The 19,558-nt window shown below is 44.0% G+C and overlaps 1 protein-coding gene across 3 annotated transcripts; it reads right to left on the bottom strand.

Annotated features, from left to right (window-relative positions):
* Positions 1–382: 382 nt before the first annotated feature.
* Positions 383–18,593, bottom strand: ISOC2 (isochorismatase domain containing 2). Of its 3 annotated transcripts, none has more exons than XM_040325578.1 (6): positions 18,421–18,593; positions 11,254–11,394; positions 9,045–9,257; positions 5,576–5,646; positions 3,482–3,599; positions 383–573 (listed from the first exon to the last, which is right to left on the bottom strand). In XM_040325578.1, exons 2-6 carry the CDS (start codon positions 11,383–11,385, stop codon positions 517–519), a joined length of 591 nt encoding a protein of 196 aa, XP_040181512.1. In that variant the 5' UTR covers positions 11,386–11,394; positions 18,421–18,593; the 3' UTR covers positions 383–516. The 3 variants fall into 3 exon arrangements, with proteins under 3 accessions (XP_040181512.1, XP_040181513.1, XP_040181514.1); XM_040325579.1 differs by having other exon boundaries at positions 18,443–18,593; XM_040325580.1 differs by lacking the exon at positions 18,421–18,593 and adding an exon at positions 16,592–16,696.
* Positions 18,594–19,558: the final 965 nt, after the last annotated feature.

Below are 19,558 nucleotides of genomic sequence, written 5' to 3'. Positions count from 1 at the left end.
TTGGGCACCCCAGGTAAAAATTTGTATTAATGTGCATAACGAAGCCAAGGAAAGATGGAAAAATCTCCAAAAGGCATCAAATTACAGATTAGACATTCTTATAATAGATAAGAATGTCTAATTTGTAATTTGATGCCTTTTTACCTGGGGGTGCCCAAACTTTTGATCCCCACTGTATGTTGTCATATATTTGCAGAATCTATGCAGAAGAAATTCAAAAGTTCATCAGGGGGTTCCAAAAAACACTGGATTGCACAGATTTGCCCATATGTATGGTCAAGTGCTTCCAATTCATTCTTCTGCCACCTCGGATATTGTGCCCGTGTATGGAAGGGTTGCCTGTAAGAATGCAGTGCAATCAATAGTAAAAATACAAATAACGTTTATGATAAAATATATTACCATTTATTAAAATGATTGTAACTTGCATACAGTATATTTTACATTCATGTCAGTGTTTTGAAATCAAAGCTTTGTGTTGCTCCTCAGGGCCTTATGTAAAGGGAAGATTTTATTCTAAAAGAAAGACAAGAGGCCGCTGTCAGGAGCCGGCTCTATGATGAGTTTCTGAACCTGGAAGACAAAGAAAGAATTCAGTGTATGCAGCACATGACGTCACATAAAACTCAACATGGTTTAAAATTGGTGCCTGACATAAAAGTGTCCGTAGTGAGAACTGTCTGTACTGCCCAACATCACCAAATCACATTTTCTGTAATGAATAAGATAAGGGTCTGTGCCAATAGGCTTTAGACTTGTGAGATCATTCAGAACTAATTGACAGGTACATTTGACTTCTTTAACCCCTTCACGCCGACATAACACATATATGCGGCCCCACGTAAAAAAGGCCAGTGCAGTGAGGTTGCATATATGTGTTTCTCTAATTGTACTGGGAGCGTGCCACACAACGCGCTCCCAGCACAGAGACCAGGGTCTCACCGAGAGCCCCTTACCAATGATCAGGACCCGGATCTCCGGTGATGGCCTCTGATTGGCTACCACCGTGGTCAGTCACTGAAGCAAGCCTCTGTTTTTTTCTTTTAGGCTGCATTCACACCTGAGCGTAGCCTTTTGCGGCGTTTTTTACCGCGATTTGTCGCAGCGTTTTTTACCGCGATTTTGGACAGGTCTAGGGTCACCAATGTTAAAAACAGATAAATACGCTCAATTTGAGCGACAAAAAAGGGTCCAGAACTTGTTTGAGCTTCAGGTGTTCGGCTTCAGGCGTTTTGGAGTGGAGATGTGAACCATCTCCATTGAGAATAATGGATTTTTCCCCTCTAGCGTTTTGGAGCTTCATGCTTCAGGCGACAAAACGCTCAGGTGTGGATGCAGCCTTAATGGAGAAGGATACGATGGGGTTGATTTACTAAAGTCAAATTTACTGTGCACTTTTGAAAGTGCAGTTGCTCCAGAGCTTAGATAAGGGAGAGCTCTGTTGGCTTCCCAATCATGTGCAGGCAATCATGCTGTTCTTTTATTTTCCTTTATGTGCTTGATTGTTCTTTGTAAAGTGAAGCTTTACCTCTCATTTCTTGCAGAAAAAAAAAATGAAAAGAAAAGAAAAATACAAGGTTTGATCTAGGTCAGTGCCAGGGTTAGTGTTTGGGTCAGAGGTCAAAGTCAGTATATTTTGGAAAGGATTTTTTTTTTCTTCTTTTTAAATTAGCATCAGTGTCAGTAATGCAAAATGTGCACTACTGCTTCTGGGCTGTACTACGGGTACAAACAACAAATAGCATGCACATATGAGGTATTGTTGCGATCGCCAGGAGCAGAGCAATTAATTTTGTGTTTTTTACTATTTTGGGCCAGTTTTCCTTTAACCACTTAAGGACCGCTCACTGTATATATACGTCATTTTTTTAAAGATGGATATCTCGGTAACGGCAGCAGCTGTCAACGATAACGGTGGTCTCCGCGGCAGATGGCAGAGCAGGGCGGAAGTGACGTCAAAGCGTCACTTCCGCCCATGCTTAAAGCAATATTTTATTTTTGCATTTTAGTCTAAATATGAGATCTGAGGTCTTTTTGACCCCAGATCTCATATTTAAGAGGACCGGTCATGCTTTTTTTCTATTACAAGGGATGTTTACATTCCTTGTAATAGGAATAAAAGTGATCCCCTTTTTTTTTCTTTAAGTGTAAAAATTAATAAAATAAATAAGAAAACAAAAAAAAAAAATATTTTTAAAGCGCCCCGTCCCGCCGAGCTCGCGCGCAGAAGCAAACGCATAAGTGAGTAGCGCCCGCATATGAAAACGGTGTTCAAACCACACAAGTGAGGTATCATCGCGATCGTTAGAGCGAGAGCAATAATTCTAGCCTTAGACCTCCTCTGTAGCTCAAAAGATGCAACCTATAGATTTTTTTAAACGCCGCCTATGGAGATTTTTAAGGGTAAAAATTTGGCGCCATTCTACGAGCGGGCGCAATTTTAAAGCCTGACATGTTGGGTATCATTTTACTCGGCATAACATTATCTTTCACAATACAATTATTTTTTAATACAAAAAAGTGAATTGTTTCCAAAAAAGGTGCGCTTGCAAGACCGCTGCGCAAATACGGTGTGACAAAAAGTATTGCAGTGACCGCCATTTTATTCCCTAGGGTGTGTGTGTGTATATATATATATATATATATATATATATATATATTATTTTTTATTTATTTATTTTTTTTCTAAAATGTTTGGGGGTTGAAGTAATTTTCTAGCAAAAAATATTTTTTTAATCTTGTAAACGCCAAATCTGAAAAACAGGCTTGGTCCTCAAGTGGTTAATAAAAATAAAAACAAAACAAAAAAAAACCCTGTAGATATCCATAACTATTTACTACCAAACAAATGCCCAATTTCTCCTGAAAAAAAACAAACAAGGTATTATCCACCTGGATGCACAAAGTAGTTGTGATGATATGTACGGTTTTACTAACACATGTCAAAATTGCTAAATTGTGCTTAGGCATTTGGATTTGTTTTGCCTTTAGGTGTGACGGGTTTAAAGCAGGTTTTGCATTTTTTTTTAGACTTGTATATGAATGCAGAAACCTGCTTAAGCCCAGGTTCACACTGAGCTGCGGGAATGAATTCAAGCTGAACCTGCATGATTTCACTCCCGCAGGTCAGTCCCGATTTCGGTGGCGATTTCACAGACATCTGTGCGGGTTTCTGCACAGGTTTAAAAGGAAATCGCACCCCAAAAATCACAAATAGGTAGTACAGAAAATACTTTTTGAAATCTGTATGGCGCCGCAAATGCAGAGTCGCACAGATTAGGACGGTGCCATTGTTGCCGATTTGACATGTCAAAACGCACCAATGTGAACCAGGGCTAAAGAAAACAAAAGTCCATTGACACAGGCCTTAATATTATTCAAGCCCAAATAGAAACAGACCATTTTCAATGTGTAACACTTTCATGCGTGTGATACTTGTGACATCATCTAGTTGCAGACTCTTAAATTGCCAGTTTATTACCTGTTTAAATTTGGGATGGGAAGAGTCCTGCAGTAACTGTAAGATCACCCCTTCACTTGTTGTTAGAAAAGCTCCACTTTGCTTAATGCGGGAAAGAGCCACAAGACGGTCCACCTGGCTGACAGAACAACAATCCTCTTACAATCAATTAGATCTTTCCAAGACAATAGATACAAACATGGGCGTCCGCTGAAATTTTTTCAGAGGGGGGCGCTTCGGCAGCGGTGATACACAGTCGCATTTAACCCTTTCTTAAAACACTAACGGGGGTTAAAAGCATCCCCCTAGTGGCCAAATAGTGCAGCTAAAATGATGGTAAAGCGCCGCTTTTTAGTGGCGCTTTACCGATAACGCGGTCAGCTGGCAGTGTGAAATAGCTCTTGAGATAATTCAGCTTCACTTCATGCCCAAATAAATATAGCCTAGAGAATGTACAGACCCCCTTTCAGCACAGACCCCTCCATTTAGCACAGATGAACCCCCCCTTCAGCACAGACCCCCCCCCATTCTGCACAGGCCCCTCCATTCAGCACAGACCTCCCTTCAGCACAGACGGACCCCCCTCCCCCCATCCCATTCAGTACCTCAGATCAGCCATCAGCGCAGCACAGGCACAGCAGGTTCCCTCCCCCTGTGTACACATAAACATTGGAGGGGGAGGCGGTTTTAATCTGCTCGCTGTGCCTGTGTGACATCCGTGCCGAGACCGCTCAGACAGCCCGCGGCCGCTAGACTCTTCAACACCTTCTCGATTTTCTAGAGGGGGTCAATTGCCCCCCCTTGCCCTATGGAGCGGATGCCCATGGATACAAAGAAAGTTGACAAAATGCATGTCATATTACAACTAGCAGCTGACTTCCTGTCATGCAATTGTAAAGAGGAGCTCCAGTCTGGGGGAAAAAAAAAACCGTAAAAGTCAGGAGCTACAAATGCTGCAGCTTCTGACTTAATATAAGGACACTTACCTGTCCATGGATCCAGCGATGCCAGCACCTGAGCCAATTCTTCATCTGGCTTTGGGTTCAAGTGTCGGTATCTTCATTAAGGGAAATTAGCAATGAAGCCTTTAGGCTTCACAGCGGTTTTACTACTGCGTTGCATATTCTGAATGGTGTTGCCATCTTCTGGGACACGTGTGTGACCAGCAGGGTGAAGGAGGTGCCTGAAATACTTGGAGATCGCCTTAGCGATCTTACCTGGAAGTAAAAGCGGGTACCTGTCAAAGCCAAATGTGGCAGTGGAAATGGGTGGAGCTCTGCTTTTAAAAATATCAACTGTCATTCTACTGCCTCCTTGGAACTTGTGTACCTAGAGGTTTGATGTCTGAACTGCCTGTCTTGCCCATGCAAGTGAATGCAAAACCAACTAGGATGTGGCTAGGAGCTACTAAAAATCAAGTCAAAGCAACCCAAAATTTACTTGTCAAATGGACACCCCTAAGTGGGCAAAAAAAAAAAAAAAAAAACTTCCCTTTTATGCGGATACCACCCTGTATGCCCATTGGCACCAAGTGGGGACAGGTCCTTGTACACCTCCAGTGAACTTATATAATATTAAATATACGGTAAGATAAAAAGGCCCTTACAACGAATATAAAATGCTGTAAATGAAAAAACACCCTTCTTGTTTAGAAATGATTAAAATCACAAGGCAATCCACCGGGATCCAGTGCAATTCAAAATCTCCTGTAATGCTGTCCCATCAGATCTTAAACCGAGAAGTGAAATCACATGCCTATACACTGCATTGGCTTTAGAGCAAATGAACAAGCTGACATTTTCCTTGGCAACAATAGTATGCCTCTAAAAAATAACACAGTTGGTCCCCCCAGAAGGTAAGCCACCTGCAAAATGCAATTTGAGAAAAGGGTGCACAATGTTGGTTGGTCTTTTTCACATTGGCCATGTGCCGATGGACATTCTGGATAGGCAAATATCAACATTGCAGGAGATCCGTATTCCAGACCAAATCCTGGTGCTCAGTATCTGAAGATTTCTTCTTCAAACTGCCAGCAGTACAGAATATTAGCTATTCAATTATTGCTTTCATGAATGTGCCTAATGTAATAGAAAAAGGAAACTGAACATAAGTTACCTGCGAGATGAGCAAGCATCAGCTACAACATGGACATCAAAACCTTTTTCTAGGAGATCCAATGTGGTACTCTGAAAAGGCAATTGATAGAACAGCTGGTAAACAAAAAAAAACGCAAGATGGAAAAAAAAAAAAAAAATAAATAAAAAAAAATAGGGATCAATTAAATTAAGTGTGGCCAGATATGAGTGGGAGTAGGAACACTGAATAGAAACCCTCCGAAGCTCTGCCCCGTCATATCTATCATCTCAGCTTTGTAGCACTTGGCTTTCCCTGCAATTCTCAGTCTTTACTTGGCAGCATGAGTACATATGTCTGAATTAACTGGGATGGTAAGTGTAATATGGATAGGTAGGCCACAACAGAGCACAGCACAGACTCCAATAATAGACCAAGGCCCAGATTCTTAGAGGAGATACGACGCCGTATCTCCAGATACGCCGTCGTATCTCTGCATCCAGCCGGTCGAATCTATGCACCTGATTCTTAGAATCAGTTACGCATAGATATCTGTTAGATCCGACAGGCGTAAGTCTCTTACGCCGTCGGATCGTAACTGCATTTTTATGCTGGCCGCTAGGGGCGTGTACGCTGATTTACGCATCAAAATATGTAATTGAGCTAGATACGCAAATTCCCGAATGTACGCCCGGTCGACGCAGTAAAGTTACGCCGTTTACGTTGGGCTTTTCCCGGCGTATAGTTACCCCTGCTATATGGTGGCGTAAGTGTGGCGTAACAATATTAAGTATGGCCGTCGTTCCCGCGTCGAAATTTGAAAAAGTTACGTAGTTAGCATAAAAGATTTACATAAAACACGCCCACTTGATCCAAATTTGAATTAGGCAGGCTTACGCCGGACGATTTACGCTACGCCGCCGCAACTTACGGAGCAAGTGCTTTGAGAATACAGCACTTGCCCGTCTAAGTTGCGGCGGCGTAATGTAAATCGGATACGTTACGCCGCCGCAGAGATACGCCGCTGGACGAGAATCTTTATTTTTTTGTGAATGGAGTAGAGCTACATGGATTGAAATTTGGCCATTACAGCAGGGATTGTGTGTGATCACTATGGTTAAATTGATCTACTGATCAACTTCTGTTAAACCGCCCCCTTTTGGTATTTTTTTGCTTGATCAGCACTGCAGGTAATAGACTTCTGCGCTGATCTGTGTATTCTGATGGCAGGGGGCGTCCCCTCACTGTCAGAGTACAATGACATAGCGAGGAGGATTCCACCATCCACTTTGAATGTGTCGATGGGGGAATCAGGTCAGTTTTTGTTCAACCTACTGACCCATGTATAGCCAGCTTAAGTAAGGTTTAAAACCCCTAGCAGGTTATTTTTTGCTGTCTATGTCCTGCTGAGACTTCCCTTCAATTCTTGTCCTTGAGACCTAACCGGATATGATAAAAAAAAAAAAAAAAAAAAATTCTACAAAATGAAGGAAATTGTTGCCTTAGACAAGCCTTTCTTAAACATTTTGTCCCTGAGAAACCCTTAAAATAATTTCCAAGTCTTGGGGAACCCCTGTTAAAACAAACTGGGGGTCAGTGGAAAACATGCCCCCTACAGACAGCCAAAAAAAACATTAGTGTCCTGTCCTACAGCTGGCTCTGCCAAGTAATTTTGCTCCCAGAACTTTACAGGCACTATCGGATAGCAGGTCAATCAGCCACAGTTCAATGATCCCCAGGCAACCTCTGGAGCAGGGCTAGGCAACCTGGGGCCCCTCCAGCTGTTGTGGAACTACATTTCCCATGAAGCATTGCAAGGCTGGCAGTTACAATTACTCCCAGAGGCATGATGGGACTTGTAGTTCTGCAACAGCTGGAGGGCCCCAGGTTGCCTACCCCTGCTCTGGAGGAACACTGGTTGTCAAGGGAACATTTGTCCCCATTAAAAGATATGCTCTTGTGACAATTGTAAAATTTGGGATTTACTGTCCGAACGAACGGCGCATGCATTCTCAGAATCACGTCGAACATACTCCCTAAGATACGACGGCTCAATGCCTACGACGTGAACGTAACTTACGCCCAGCCCCATTCACGTACTACTACGTAAAATACGACAGCTGTTCCGTCGTCCATACCTTTGCATGGGATGCGCCTCCTATAGGTGGAATAACTTTACGCTGGACGTACGCCTTACGTAAACGGCGTATATTACTGCGACGGGCGCAAGTACGTTCGCGAATTGGCGTATCTCGGTCATTTACATATTCGACGCGTAAATCAATGGAAGCGCTCCTTGCGGCCAGCGTAAATATGCGCCCAAGATACAACGGCGTAGGAAACTTACGTCGGTCGGATGAAGCCAAAATTTAGGCGTATCTTGCATTAAGAGTATGGCGCATAGATACGACGGCGCGTCTGTGCACTTACGCAGCGTATATAGAGATAAGTCGGCGTAAGTGCTACGAGAATCCGGATAGATATATATATATATAGTACATTTTTAAAGGAGATGTATGTGTTTTTTTTTTTTTTTTTCGATCCGATGCTGCATCTATCCCCCAGCGCCTCTAACACTGAGAACCGAGCGATCGAACACCACCGATTGCTCGGTTCTAACAGCTCCATGAGCAGAGAGCTGCTTACTGTCAGACACCACTGTCTGACAAAAAAAGGGGGTTTGTGTAAAGATAAAGAATCCAAACAAGAAAAAGCAGTTACCTATAGAAACAAATTGGCATCAAGGGGTTAATAGTACAAATATAGCGAAAATGTGGAACAATGCACAAGTACTTGAATAATCATACATCCATCACCACATAAAAAATTACGACAGCGTTGTCACCCACTTTAAACATATAACATAGAACCCCCCTACAGGAGGTCAGGATTGGGCCACAAACACGGTGGATAGGGTCTGAAAGTGGATCAGGCACACCCGTGTAAAGTGCCTCCTATGTGCGCACAAGTGATGGACCAACAAGATCACACACTTGGTCCAAGTGTGTGAGGATAACTGTAAAAAGGGACAGTCTAGTCGCAGCTAATAATGGATATGTCAATTCAGAGAATACAACAGTGGAGTACAGTATGTCCTCCCTCCATTAGGTGATTAGCTTGTGTGTAAGACTGTCAAGGGATGTCTGTACACCCCACTGGATCAGAAGGATGCTGTCCCCAGCATGCAGGAATCTGCTCTAATACCCAACCCACCCCGCCCCCCCATGCTCACTGGAACGCTGGGATGTGGGAGCCTGAGATGGGTGCCGGTCCTGGCATGTGGGCAGATCCTGACTTCATTGTCGCCATCTTGCCCAAGCCTAGACAGCGGGTCACAACGAACTGCACTCCTGTGATCCACAGGAGAAGTACAGCCAAACAAGCTTTGGCTGTACTTCTCCTTTAATGTTGGTAACCAATATTCATGCATGTGGCCACCAATACTATGGTTAACAAAAAAGGCTCACTAGTGTTGTGTCATCCCCCAACAGTAAGGATCAGCTACAATTACCGTAATGCAGGCCTGTGTCTCAATGCCGCAGAGGATAACAGAACGTCGCTCAGGAAAGGACTGGAGTTCCTTCTCCACTTCTGGGATCAGCATAGTGAAGCAGGTCTTGGAGTATTTCTTGATGCCATCAGCTCCCAGCTCTGGTACGGTGGGGCCAAGTCCTTTAGGGTATTGTTCAGTCACTATAACTGGTATGTCTAAAATTTTCCCAGCCTGTAGATAAGAAAAAAAAAAAATCGAAGTTGATTATTAAAAGGTAATTACTAAAATCTCATGTAAGGTTTAATGTAATTTTAGGTATGTCCTTTATTGCACAGTTACAACTGGTTCAACTTGGAAAAATGTAAGTATACATATTCCATACCTGTGGGATTTCAGTGGAAGCTGGGAATCACTGTAGTCACCACTAACACAGTGCTCGACACTATCTTCTGGGTCCCGGCATCCCTGCTGCATAGTGAGCACTGGGGGTCGCTAACTTATGCGCAACATTCATAGAATAATTTACATTTTATCCAATGGATCCAAGGAGTTCTCAGATTGGACAAGATGGAAAAGTGGGCAAAAGACATTACAATCTCCAACTTGTTCAATAAGAGGACGCTTTGCATTCACTAAGAAAAAAGGCCAGGCGTTCTGTAAATGGCACTGGTATAAGACCCAGAAAATAGTGGCAATCACTGTATTACCAGGGACTACTACTGATTCTTGACGTCCACGGGAATCTCACAGGTATGGCATATGCAGAATTACATTTGTCCAGGCTGGACCAGTTTAATTATGAAAATAACACCCATTGGAAATCAGCTTTAACCCTTTCTGTGCCAGAGCAGTTTTTGCTGGGGTTTTTTTTCACACGTTTAACAAATAATTTTAGCCCTGACAATTGCATAAAACCCCTGAAAACAAATAAAATAGTGGTAGTTTCATTTTTTAAGTTATATTAGCGAAAAGGTAAAAAAAATACACTCAAGTTAATAGTAGGGCACACAAACGCAATAAATGGCCCAATTTTTTGGGTAAAATATAAAGATGAGGTTGCGCCGAGTAAATAGATATCGAACATGTCAAGGCTTAAAATTGCGCACACCCCTAAAGTTTAAAGATACGCAGAAGCTCTGGTGTTAAAATTATTGCACTCATTCCAGCATGCACAGCAATATGTGTATTGCAATGAACGTTTTCATGCATAGGTGCCCCTGATGTCTGCATTTACATTCATATGTGCATGCATGTAAAAGTGGGGGGGTTTTGCTCAGGTGTAACTTCAATATTTTAACCACTTAAGCCCCGGACCATTATGCAGCTAAAGGACCATGCCCCTTTTTGCAAAAGGCACTGCGTCGCTATAACTGACAATTGCGTGGTCGTGTGACGTGGCTTTCTTTTTGTGGTATTTGATCACCTCTGCATTTTTTTTTTGTTTTTTTGAGCTATTAAACAAAAATAGAGCAACAATTTTGAAAAAAAAAATATATATATATTTTTGACTTTTTGCTATAATAAATATCCCCCAAAAAAAAGATATAAAAAAAACTTTTTTTCCCTCAGTTTAGGCCGATACGTATTCTTCTACATATTTTTGGTAAAAAAAAAAACGCAATAAGTGTTTATTAATTGGTTTGCACAAAATTTATATCTACCAAAAAGTGGATAGTTTTATTGAATTTTTATTAATCATTTTTTTTTCTAGTAATGGTGGCGATTATTGATTTTTATCGTGACTGCGACACTATTTTGGGACCACTGCTATAAAAATGCACTGGTAAATGTAAAAAATTACCCTGGCAGTGAATGGAGTTAACCAGGAGGGGGCGCTGTAGGGGTTAAGTGTGCCCTAAGGGAGTGATTTTTACTGTGGGGGGGCGTGTGATGTCACTGATCGTCGTTCCCTATGACAGGGAGCAAACGATCAGTGTCAGTTTTAATAGGAAGCACGGGGAGAGGTTTGTTTACACTTACCTCTACCCATTCTTCCTCTCTGTGACCTGATCGTGGGACACCGGTGGCGATCGGGTCTGTTGTTCCCGTGGGGACGGTCACGAAGAAGAGGACCGGGTCTCGAGCACGCCACCGGCGGCTGGGAAAATGTGAGGGGTGTACTCACTTTTGTGAGAAACTGTAACATATGTACATTTATCTAGTCACACACACGTGATTCCATCCAGCATCCATTGTACATTTTTAGACATTTGGGCGATTCTCCTACCTGCAGAAGCCTAGCAGCCACAGACACAATCTGAGGGAAGAACACAATGTTAGGTCTGAACTTCTCCTGCATGTCACATAAAAACAGGACACTGGACTTCTGGCCCAGCCTTCCTAGGCGACTTAGTGACATCCCCGCTTTCTAAAAAAAGAAAGAGAATAAAATTAGCAAATATAAATAAAAATAAAAAAAACACACGTATATTTTTGATTCTTCCAAACATGAAGATAAACATATTTATTGTAGGAATGAATAAACGGAGCAAAATTACCTAAATGACAAAGTTTCAGAGAAACCTAAAAGTACCCAGACTCAAAATAAAACCTGATTTTTTTTATAACGAAGATAGTTAATTAGTAATTAGGTTGGATTTTGGGTTTAATTAGGTAAACATTGTTAGTTAGCAGGTCTGAGTTCTGGACACTTGCTGTGAACTGTATACTATAAACGGATTGGGCGGTTTGCCATTTTCTTTCTGCTGTGATTGGTACACATGAGAAGTCTGATTGTGGCTCTCATATATGATCATACCTTCAGGAAAAATGAGCCAACCCTCGGGAGTCCCATTTAGTCACTGCTATATAAGTTGATGTTTCTAGTTAAAAAAAATTAAAAATAGAACCCCGCAGAGGAGCCTTGGCAAGGTTTATTTCCGAATATTTATTTACAGACCATGCAGAGACTTCTGTTTTATTAGATCCCTTTACTGGATCACGGGGTTAAGGTTAGAGGTCGACCGATATGGGTTTTTCTCTGGCCGATACCGATGCCGATATTTCAAAATCGGGGCGGCCGATGGCCGATATTTTAGGCCGATTTTTGCGGCCGATATTTTAGGCCGATTTTTTTTTTCTTTCCCATTATTTTAGAAAACCTAGGTTGGGGAGGAGGTTATTGTTTAGGGTGGAAAGGTGGAGTGCAGCCTATCAGTGTCCATCAGTGCCCACCAATGCAGCTCACCAGTGTAGCCTATCAGTGTCCATCAGTGCCACCTCATTAGTGTCCACCAGTTCAGCCTGTCAGTGCAACCTCATCAGTGCCTACCAGTTCAGCCCATTAGTGTCCATCAGTACCACCTCATTAGTGCCCACCAGTGCAGCCCATCAGTGCCACCTCATAATTATTAAAAAAGAAAAAAAAATACAATCTTAGTCATTTTAAGGAGGGGGGTACAGAGAGGTGGTTGTGGAGGAGGGAGGTACAGAGAGGTGGTTGTGGAGGAGGGAGGTACAGAGAGGTGGTTGTGGCGGAGGGAGGTACAGAGGTGGCTGTAAAGCTACCTCTCTGTACCCCCTCCTCTACAGCCACCTCTCTGTACCCGCCTCCTCCACAGCCACCTCTCTCTGTACCCGCCTCCTCCACAGCCATGTGTTGTGGAGAGGGATGGGTGGGGATGCATTGTGCCCCTTAACTTAAAATAAGGGTCACGCTGATGGGCACATTTTATGTTAAGGGGCACTCTGATGGGCACAACAAAACGTGCTCCTTAACATAAAATTTGCCCATCAGAGTGCCCCTTAACATGCAATATGCCCATCAGCGAACACATTAAAAATATACCCATCAGAGTGCCCCTTGACATAAAATTTGCCCATCACAGTGTCCCTTAATAACATAAAATGTGCCCATGAGCACATTTATTGTTATTAAGGGACACTCTGATGGGCAAATTTTATGTTAAGGGGCACTCTGATGGGTATATTTTTAATGTGTATGCTGATGGGCATATTTTATGTTAAGGGGCAATCTGATGGGCACAACAAAATGTGTCCATCAGTGTGCCTCTTAAAACAATATGCTCATCAGTGCGCACATTAAAAATATACCCATCAGAGTGCCCCTTAACATAAAAAAGTGCCCATCAGCGTGACCTTGCCCAGCAGTGTTAGTGTTGACAAAAAATAAATGCCCATAGTGATCTACATCAATGAACGAATATGCCACATACCTAGCTCGAATGCAGGGGATGCTGCAAAATAAGAAGCCGGGAAGGAGTAGCAGGGGGCGGGGTGCGCACTGGGCGTCACGCCTCTACTCGCAACGGAGAGCCAGTAGAAGACCCGGGAACCAGGAGCAGCAGGGGGTGGGGCACGCAAGGGTGACGTGAGAGACAGGCGTGGCCCCCTACTCGCAATGTGAGCACGGAGTGGACCGCGAGCTGCGGGGGAAGGACCGTGACGTCACGCCCCTACTCGCCGCCGTACGTAGACTTCCAGGACCTGCGGTGAGTAGCAGAGGCCAATGCGGATGGAGGATTCATGGCGGGGGCGGGGGCACTGGTGACTGGTCAGTACATGACTGGAAGGCAAGGGACCTCAAGGCCTGGATATTGTAGCGGCGAATCGGCCGATTTTTTCACGATAATCGGCCGATGCCGATTTCACAAAAACGGCCAAATATCGGCCGATATATCGGCCGACCGATATATCGGTCGACCTCTAGTTAAGGTCCCATAAATTTGGCCCGGCTACAATGAGAAAACAGACTTCTTCACATTCCTGGGGAGGGGCAACCATTTTAGTACCATAGACTTTTTTTTAATTAAAAGATCCAAATATTTTCTTTGCATTATTCACCTCTGCAATAAAAGGGCCTGCACTTAAAGTGGATGTAAACCTCAAATTCTTTTTTTTTATTTTTTGATGTCACAATGTTCAGTATAAAAGATTTCCTATTATCTGTGCCCAGTCTTGCCACAGAGTTAATCCAGCTCTGAGCAATCCTCTTTTACTGTTCAGCGAAGTAAAACGGACTTACAGAGAAAAACCTTGGTCCGTTCCGCCCCCTTGCTGTGAGTGACAGGTTATTTACAAATCTCATGCACTAGCCTGGAGACAGGCATTATTTTTTAATTCCCACCCCCACTCCTTTTCTGAAGTCATGTGGTTACTTTTCTGGATTTTGACTGGATGTTAGTGATCACAGCAGAATTTAGTGTAAGGAATACACAGGAGAAATTGCATGTTGACAAGGGGAGTGTAGAGGTGACATAACGACTCCACCCACAGAGCTCCAGACAACAGATCCACCCACATAATCTGCAGTTTTTCAGTTCTTATAACAGACAGAGGGGAGACATTTGATAGGAAAGGATACATGCAGGAGGCATCTATATCCTTATAGATCAGCACTATGGCAGTAGTTTAGAAAGGATGAGCGTGGGTTTACATCCACTTTTAAGCAGAGTTTCACCCAAAAATTGAACTTCTGCTCAATGTAATCCCCCCCCCCCCTCCAGTGCCACATTTAGCACCTTTCAGGGGGGACAGGATACCTGTCTTTCACAGGTATGCTGTCCCCACTTCCAGGAGCCTCAGCTGCGGGTATCGACGCTCCGTCCGTCTTCCTGGCCGCCGGGCCAGTAGGAGAGAGGAGCGGAGCGTATGCACTGTAGGGTTCCCGGCGCACTGCCGGGTTCTCTTAGTTGCAATGGAGGCGGCAATACCCGACAACTGATGAAAACATTAGCTGGGGTGCCGACATCGCTGGACTCCAGGACAGGCAAGTGTCCGATTGCAATGGAGGCGGCAACACCCGACAACTGATGAAAACATTAGCTGCGGTGCCGACATCACTGGACTCCAGGACAGGCAAGTGTCCGATTATTAAAAGTCAGCAGCTACAGTATGTGCAGCGGCCGGCTTTTAATTTTTGCAGCGGTGGGCGCACCTCCGCTTTAAAGAAAAAACGAATCACTGTTATCTTGTGTTGCTGTGATGTTACCAGGATTTCTCATGTAACCACACTGCTATAAAAGGATCCGAGAATATGGAATATGCTTGGATCTGCTTGTAGTACCTGAATTTGGATGCCATTCCTAAGCGCACTGCATTAGAGAACAGACTCTTGTTAAACCCCTCCCCCAGAGGTGTAACTAGAACCTTCAGGGCCCCTCTGACCCCCGGCCAGGGGGCCCTTCCCTCCGAGCCCCATGACGGAACACCAGGTCATAAGTGTGACCTTTGCAATCCTGGTAGTTCTGCCACCCGTGTCAGTTTTTTATGTTTGTTATTCATTTATTTTTTACAATATACATTTTTTAATACAATTTATTTTTAGGAGCTTTGGTAAAATATCAGGGGTCTAAACAGTAGGTGTGCGCATCTTCACTGGTCTCACGATTCGATTATGATAATCCTGTCCACAATTCAATTTGATTCCACGATGCATCACGATTACTGCACACAGTTTTCATCCAAAAAATTCAAGCAGTCGGAAGAAATCCATTTTTTTTATTCTTGGAAAAAAAAAAAATACTCCCTGCATGTAGCAAAGTGTAAACACAGCAGACAACTTAAAGATGAGCTCCAGAGTGACCCCAAAATACTACAAGAGAGGGTCCGAGACTGCAGAGATGGACAGAGACTGCAGACATGATACTAGAGATGGACAGAGACTGCAGACATGATAGTAGAGATGGACAGAGACTGCAGACATGATAGTAGAGATGGACAGAGACTGCAGACATGATACTAGAGATGGTCAGAGACTGCAGACATGATACTAGAGAGGGTCAGAGACTGCAGACATGATACTAGAGAGGGTCAGAGACTGCAGAGATGGACAGAGACTGCAGACATGATACTAGAGATGGACAGAGACTGCAGACATGATACTAGAGATGGACAGAGACTGCAGAGATGATACTAGAGAGGGTCAGAGACTGCAGACATGATACTAGAGAGGGTCAGAGACTGCAGACATGATACTAGAGAGGGTCAGAGACTGCAGACATGGAAAAATGACGTCACACGCATGCGCAGCCTCATTTAAATTGTCATCGCCCCCTGGATGAGAAGACCGCCTTTCTAGGTAAGTGCTTTGTGGATCGGGCACTTAGGTAGAAATTTTTCGCCAGACAAACATTCAGACAAAGAAGAGGATGGTAAATTTCACAATTTACCAGCCACTTCCCTGCTCTCCACCCTGACAGCATACTCTAAGGGGGGGGGGGCCGAGAGAGAGCACACGGGGGCTGGGATAAAGGACAGAGGCCCGGGGGAGCATTAGAAAGCTGGATAGTAGGGGCAGCGGCATACAGAGGAACCGATACCCTCCATCCTACAGCTACTATATGCCTTCGGGAGGCAGAGGAGGAGAAACAGGCATTCAGTGGCTGTAGGAGGGAGGGAATCAGTTCCCCTATATGCCGTCACCCCTCCTGTCCAGGTGTACAGGGGGCCGCATGGCGCTGGGTCACCATGTGACCCCTGTAGGTATGCTCCTGCCCTCCTTCCATCCCTTAACATAGGTCTGTCTCCTCTCACTGATCCAGGGCCATAGGCTCCCGCTGCTGTCAATCAAACTACTGTGAGAAGGGAGCAGGGGTGTGGCTTACCAATACTGTGTGTGTCTATGGATGCACATAGCCCAATTTGGGAGTGTCCCCTCCGCACACGGCTTGCTAAGGGGGCACTTGGAGGAAGAAGAAGCAGACAGTGCCAGCGGGAGACTGCCAAAAGAGGAGGTGAGTGACCGCTGTCTGCAATAGAACATTATTTTTATATTAAAAGCAAAAAAAAATACCCTTTACAATCACTTCAAAATAGCGCCTGCTCATTATTATACAATATGGAATAAATTATAATAAAGAATTTAAGAGACAGTGTAAAAAAAAAATGATATATATATTGTTTAAGACGCCCCTGTGCTCTTACATGCAGTAAACACATGCGTAGGTCGCACCTGCAAATGTAAACGGCTTTCGCACCACACATGTGAGGTATTGTAAAGAACGTTAGAGCGACAGCAATAATTCTAGTGCTGGATCTCCTCTGTAACTCTAACTGTAGAGGTTTTTAAAGACCATTGTTTGGTGCCATTCCACGAATGTGCGCAATTCTAAAGCGTGACATGTTTAGTATCAATTTACTCGATGCAACATTGGGTTATCACATTTTTTGTTTTTATTAAAATTAAAGGGTATCCCCCCCCAAAAAATGCATTTGATAAATTGCTGCGCAAATACAGTGTGACATATAAAATTGCAACAACCGCCATTTTATTCCCTGGGGTCTCCGCTAAACATATATATATAATGTTTATGGGTTCTGAGTAATTTTTTAGCAAACAAAATGATGATTTGTAGGAGAGGAATGCCAGAATTGTCCGGGATGCAAAGTGGAAAATCTCAGCAATTTCTCTTTGATTTTTAAATAAAAGATTGGCAAAAGCTTATCATGCACATTCCAATCTGATTGTGCAATCTTCCTTAGATCTACCAACAAAAATGTAGTGCAAGAGCCTGATTGGATGTAGTAGGTTGGTCCCCATATTACACGGTTTTGCTAGATTCAGGCCCGGTTCACACCTATGCGAATTGGATGAGAGTTTCCCCCGCATTCTAATTGGATGCGGGAAAGACTTCATCCAATTCACATAGCAGGAGAATGTGACTGGCTCTCTATGGAGCCGGTGACTTGTCCTTAAGGTTCCCCTAACAAGAAAGATCCTTCAAGGACTGCGCAGGCGCAAACTTGCCGATGGAAATCTCCGAACCTCGTCCGGCATCCAGGCTCATTCCTTAACATCCCCGTGGATTGGAGGATGTTAAAAAAAGAGCCAGGAGGCCGAGCGAAGCAAGGACGTGAGGCCGACTGGCCACTTTCCTCAAAATCCACGTCGCCCTGGATGCCGGCCGAGGTTCGGAGATTTCCGTCGGCAAGTTTGCGCCTGCGCAGTCGTTAAAGGAACCATATCGGCAGATCAGATTGCGCAGGAACTTTCACCTTAGCCGGAACCATATCGGCAGATCACCGACACGCACCGGACCCCTGCCGTGCGACGGATGCGGCGATAGTGTGAACCCCCGCTTTAAGGTTTTACCATACATTATACAATGTGCCCTTTGATCTACCAAAGCCAACAGGAGGGCCTATCTATTTTACCCAATCAGGCAGCGCCTTGCTGATTGTTCAATCAGATTGTAACATGTGTGCTGAGCATAAAACGGATTGCAGGGTCAGATTGTGATTTGCATGGCGAGACTACAATAAATGAATGGCAGGAGCCGGGAGATCCCCGCACAGAGGAATAAGGGGGCTGCACACAGATACAGTACAGGGAAGAGAACCCGTCTACAGGACATATACAGCCAGCTGAGCTGCACCATAGAATTCTCCCCTTAGCGGTAATAACACGCTGCAGACCGACATATAGAATACATTGAGAGCGATCGCAGCTACTTCACCTTCACCGCACGTCACCCGGACACTTCCTGTATCAGATCGGGAAAATACAAAGATTAGCCAATCCGCTTCTATCCCGCCCTGCTTTGCTAGGCTACGGCCAATGGATGCGCTGTCCTGACCTCCAGACATTGGCCAATCAGAGGAGGAGATGAGGCGCAAGGGTCAGTAAACTTTTGTAGCTACAGAAGCAGGGAGGCGTGGAAGATAGTGGGCGGGGTCATACTTGCTCTAGTCTGTGTAGTGGGCGGGGTCATACCTGCTCTAGTCTATGTAGTGGGCGGGGTCATACCTGCTCTATCTATGTAGTGGGCGGGGTCATACCTGCTCTATGTAGTGGGCGGGGTCATACCTGCTCTAGTCTATGTAGTGGGCGGGGTCATACCTGCTCTAGTCTATGTAGTGGGCGGGGTCATACCTGCTCTAGTCTATGTAGTGGGCGGGGTCATACCTGCTCTAGTCTATGTAGTGGGCTGCAGGGATCGCTGGCTTGTTGTTTTATAATATGGATCATGGATGGATCGGTAATGGAAATATGTGCGCGTGTGTTTACCATTTCCAGTCGGTGCCAAGTCTGACATTCCTCTCTTACGAGTGGGAAGCATCATTTGTTTGCCAGAAAACTATTTAGAACCCCCAACCATTATATATATTTTTTATGCAGAGACCCTAGAGAATAAAATGGTGGGCGTTGCATATTTTTATGACACACATTTTTTGTGCTTCAGTTTTTCAAACGCAAATTGTTCTGAAAAAATAGACTTAAAAGCCGTGTTCCGCCTGGGGATTTTTTTTTTAAGTCAGCAGGTACAAATACTGTACCTGCTGACCATAGGTGCGCAGCCTATTGCATTAGGGTGTGCACCCCAAGTTTACATGCATACATACACACACAGACACACACTATTATATATGAATGTATTAAAACATTTTAAAATGTAATAAAACATAAACAATGTCAGTAGAGCAGCATACAGTATCAGTAGGGCAGTGAACGGTGTCAGAAGTCTTTATTTTTATTATTATTTTTTACAATTCTTTTATATATATATATATTTTTTTTACTAGTTTTTTAGGCGCCTTTATGGGGGACTTTGGCGAAATAGCGGGGGTCTATA

This window comes from Rana temporaria, chromosome 10 (assembly GCF_905171775.1).
Source record: "Rana temporaria chromosome 10, aRanTem1.1, whole genome shotgun sequence".
NCBI classification, from domain to species: domain Eukaryota; kingdom Metazoa; phylum Chordata; class Amphibia; order Anura; family Ranidae; genus Rana; species Rana temporaria.
The sequence above is the reverse complement of the archived record's forward strand: the minus strand, read 5'-3'. Positions and strand labels throughout refer to the sequence as shown.

Coding starts and splice junctions, on each gene's coding strand:
- ISOC2 (XM_040325578.1), bottom strand. CDS start 11,385: ATGTCACTAAGTCGCCTAGGAAGGCTGGGCCAGAAGTCCAGTGTCCTG. Junction 3,600..5,575: donor GATGCTTGCTCATCTCGCAG/GTAACTTATGTT, acceptor TTGTTCTGTCAG/CCAGGTGGACCGTCTTGTGG. Junction 574..3,481: donor CCCATCCCAAATTTAAACAG/GTAATAAACTGG, acceptor TTTGTCTTCCAG/GTTCAGAAACTCATCATAGA.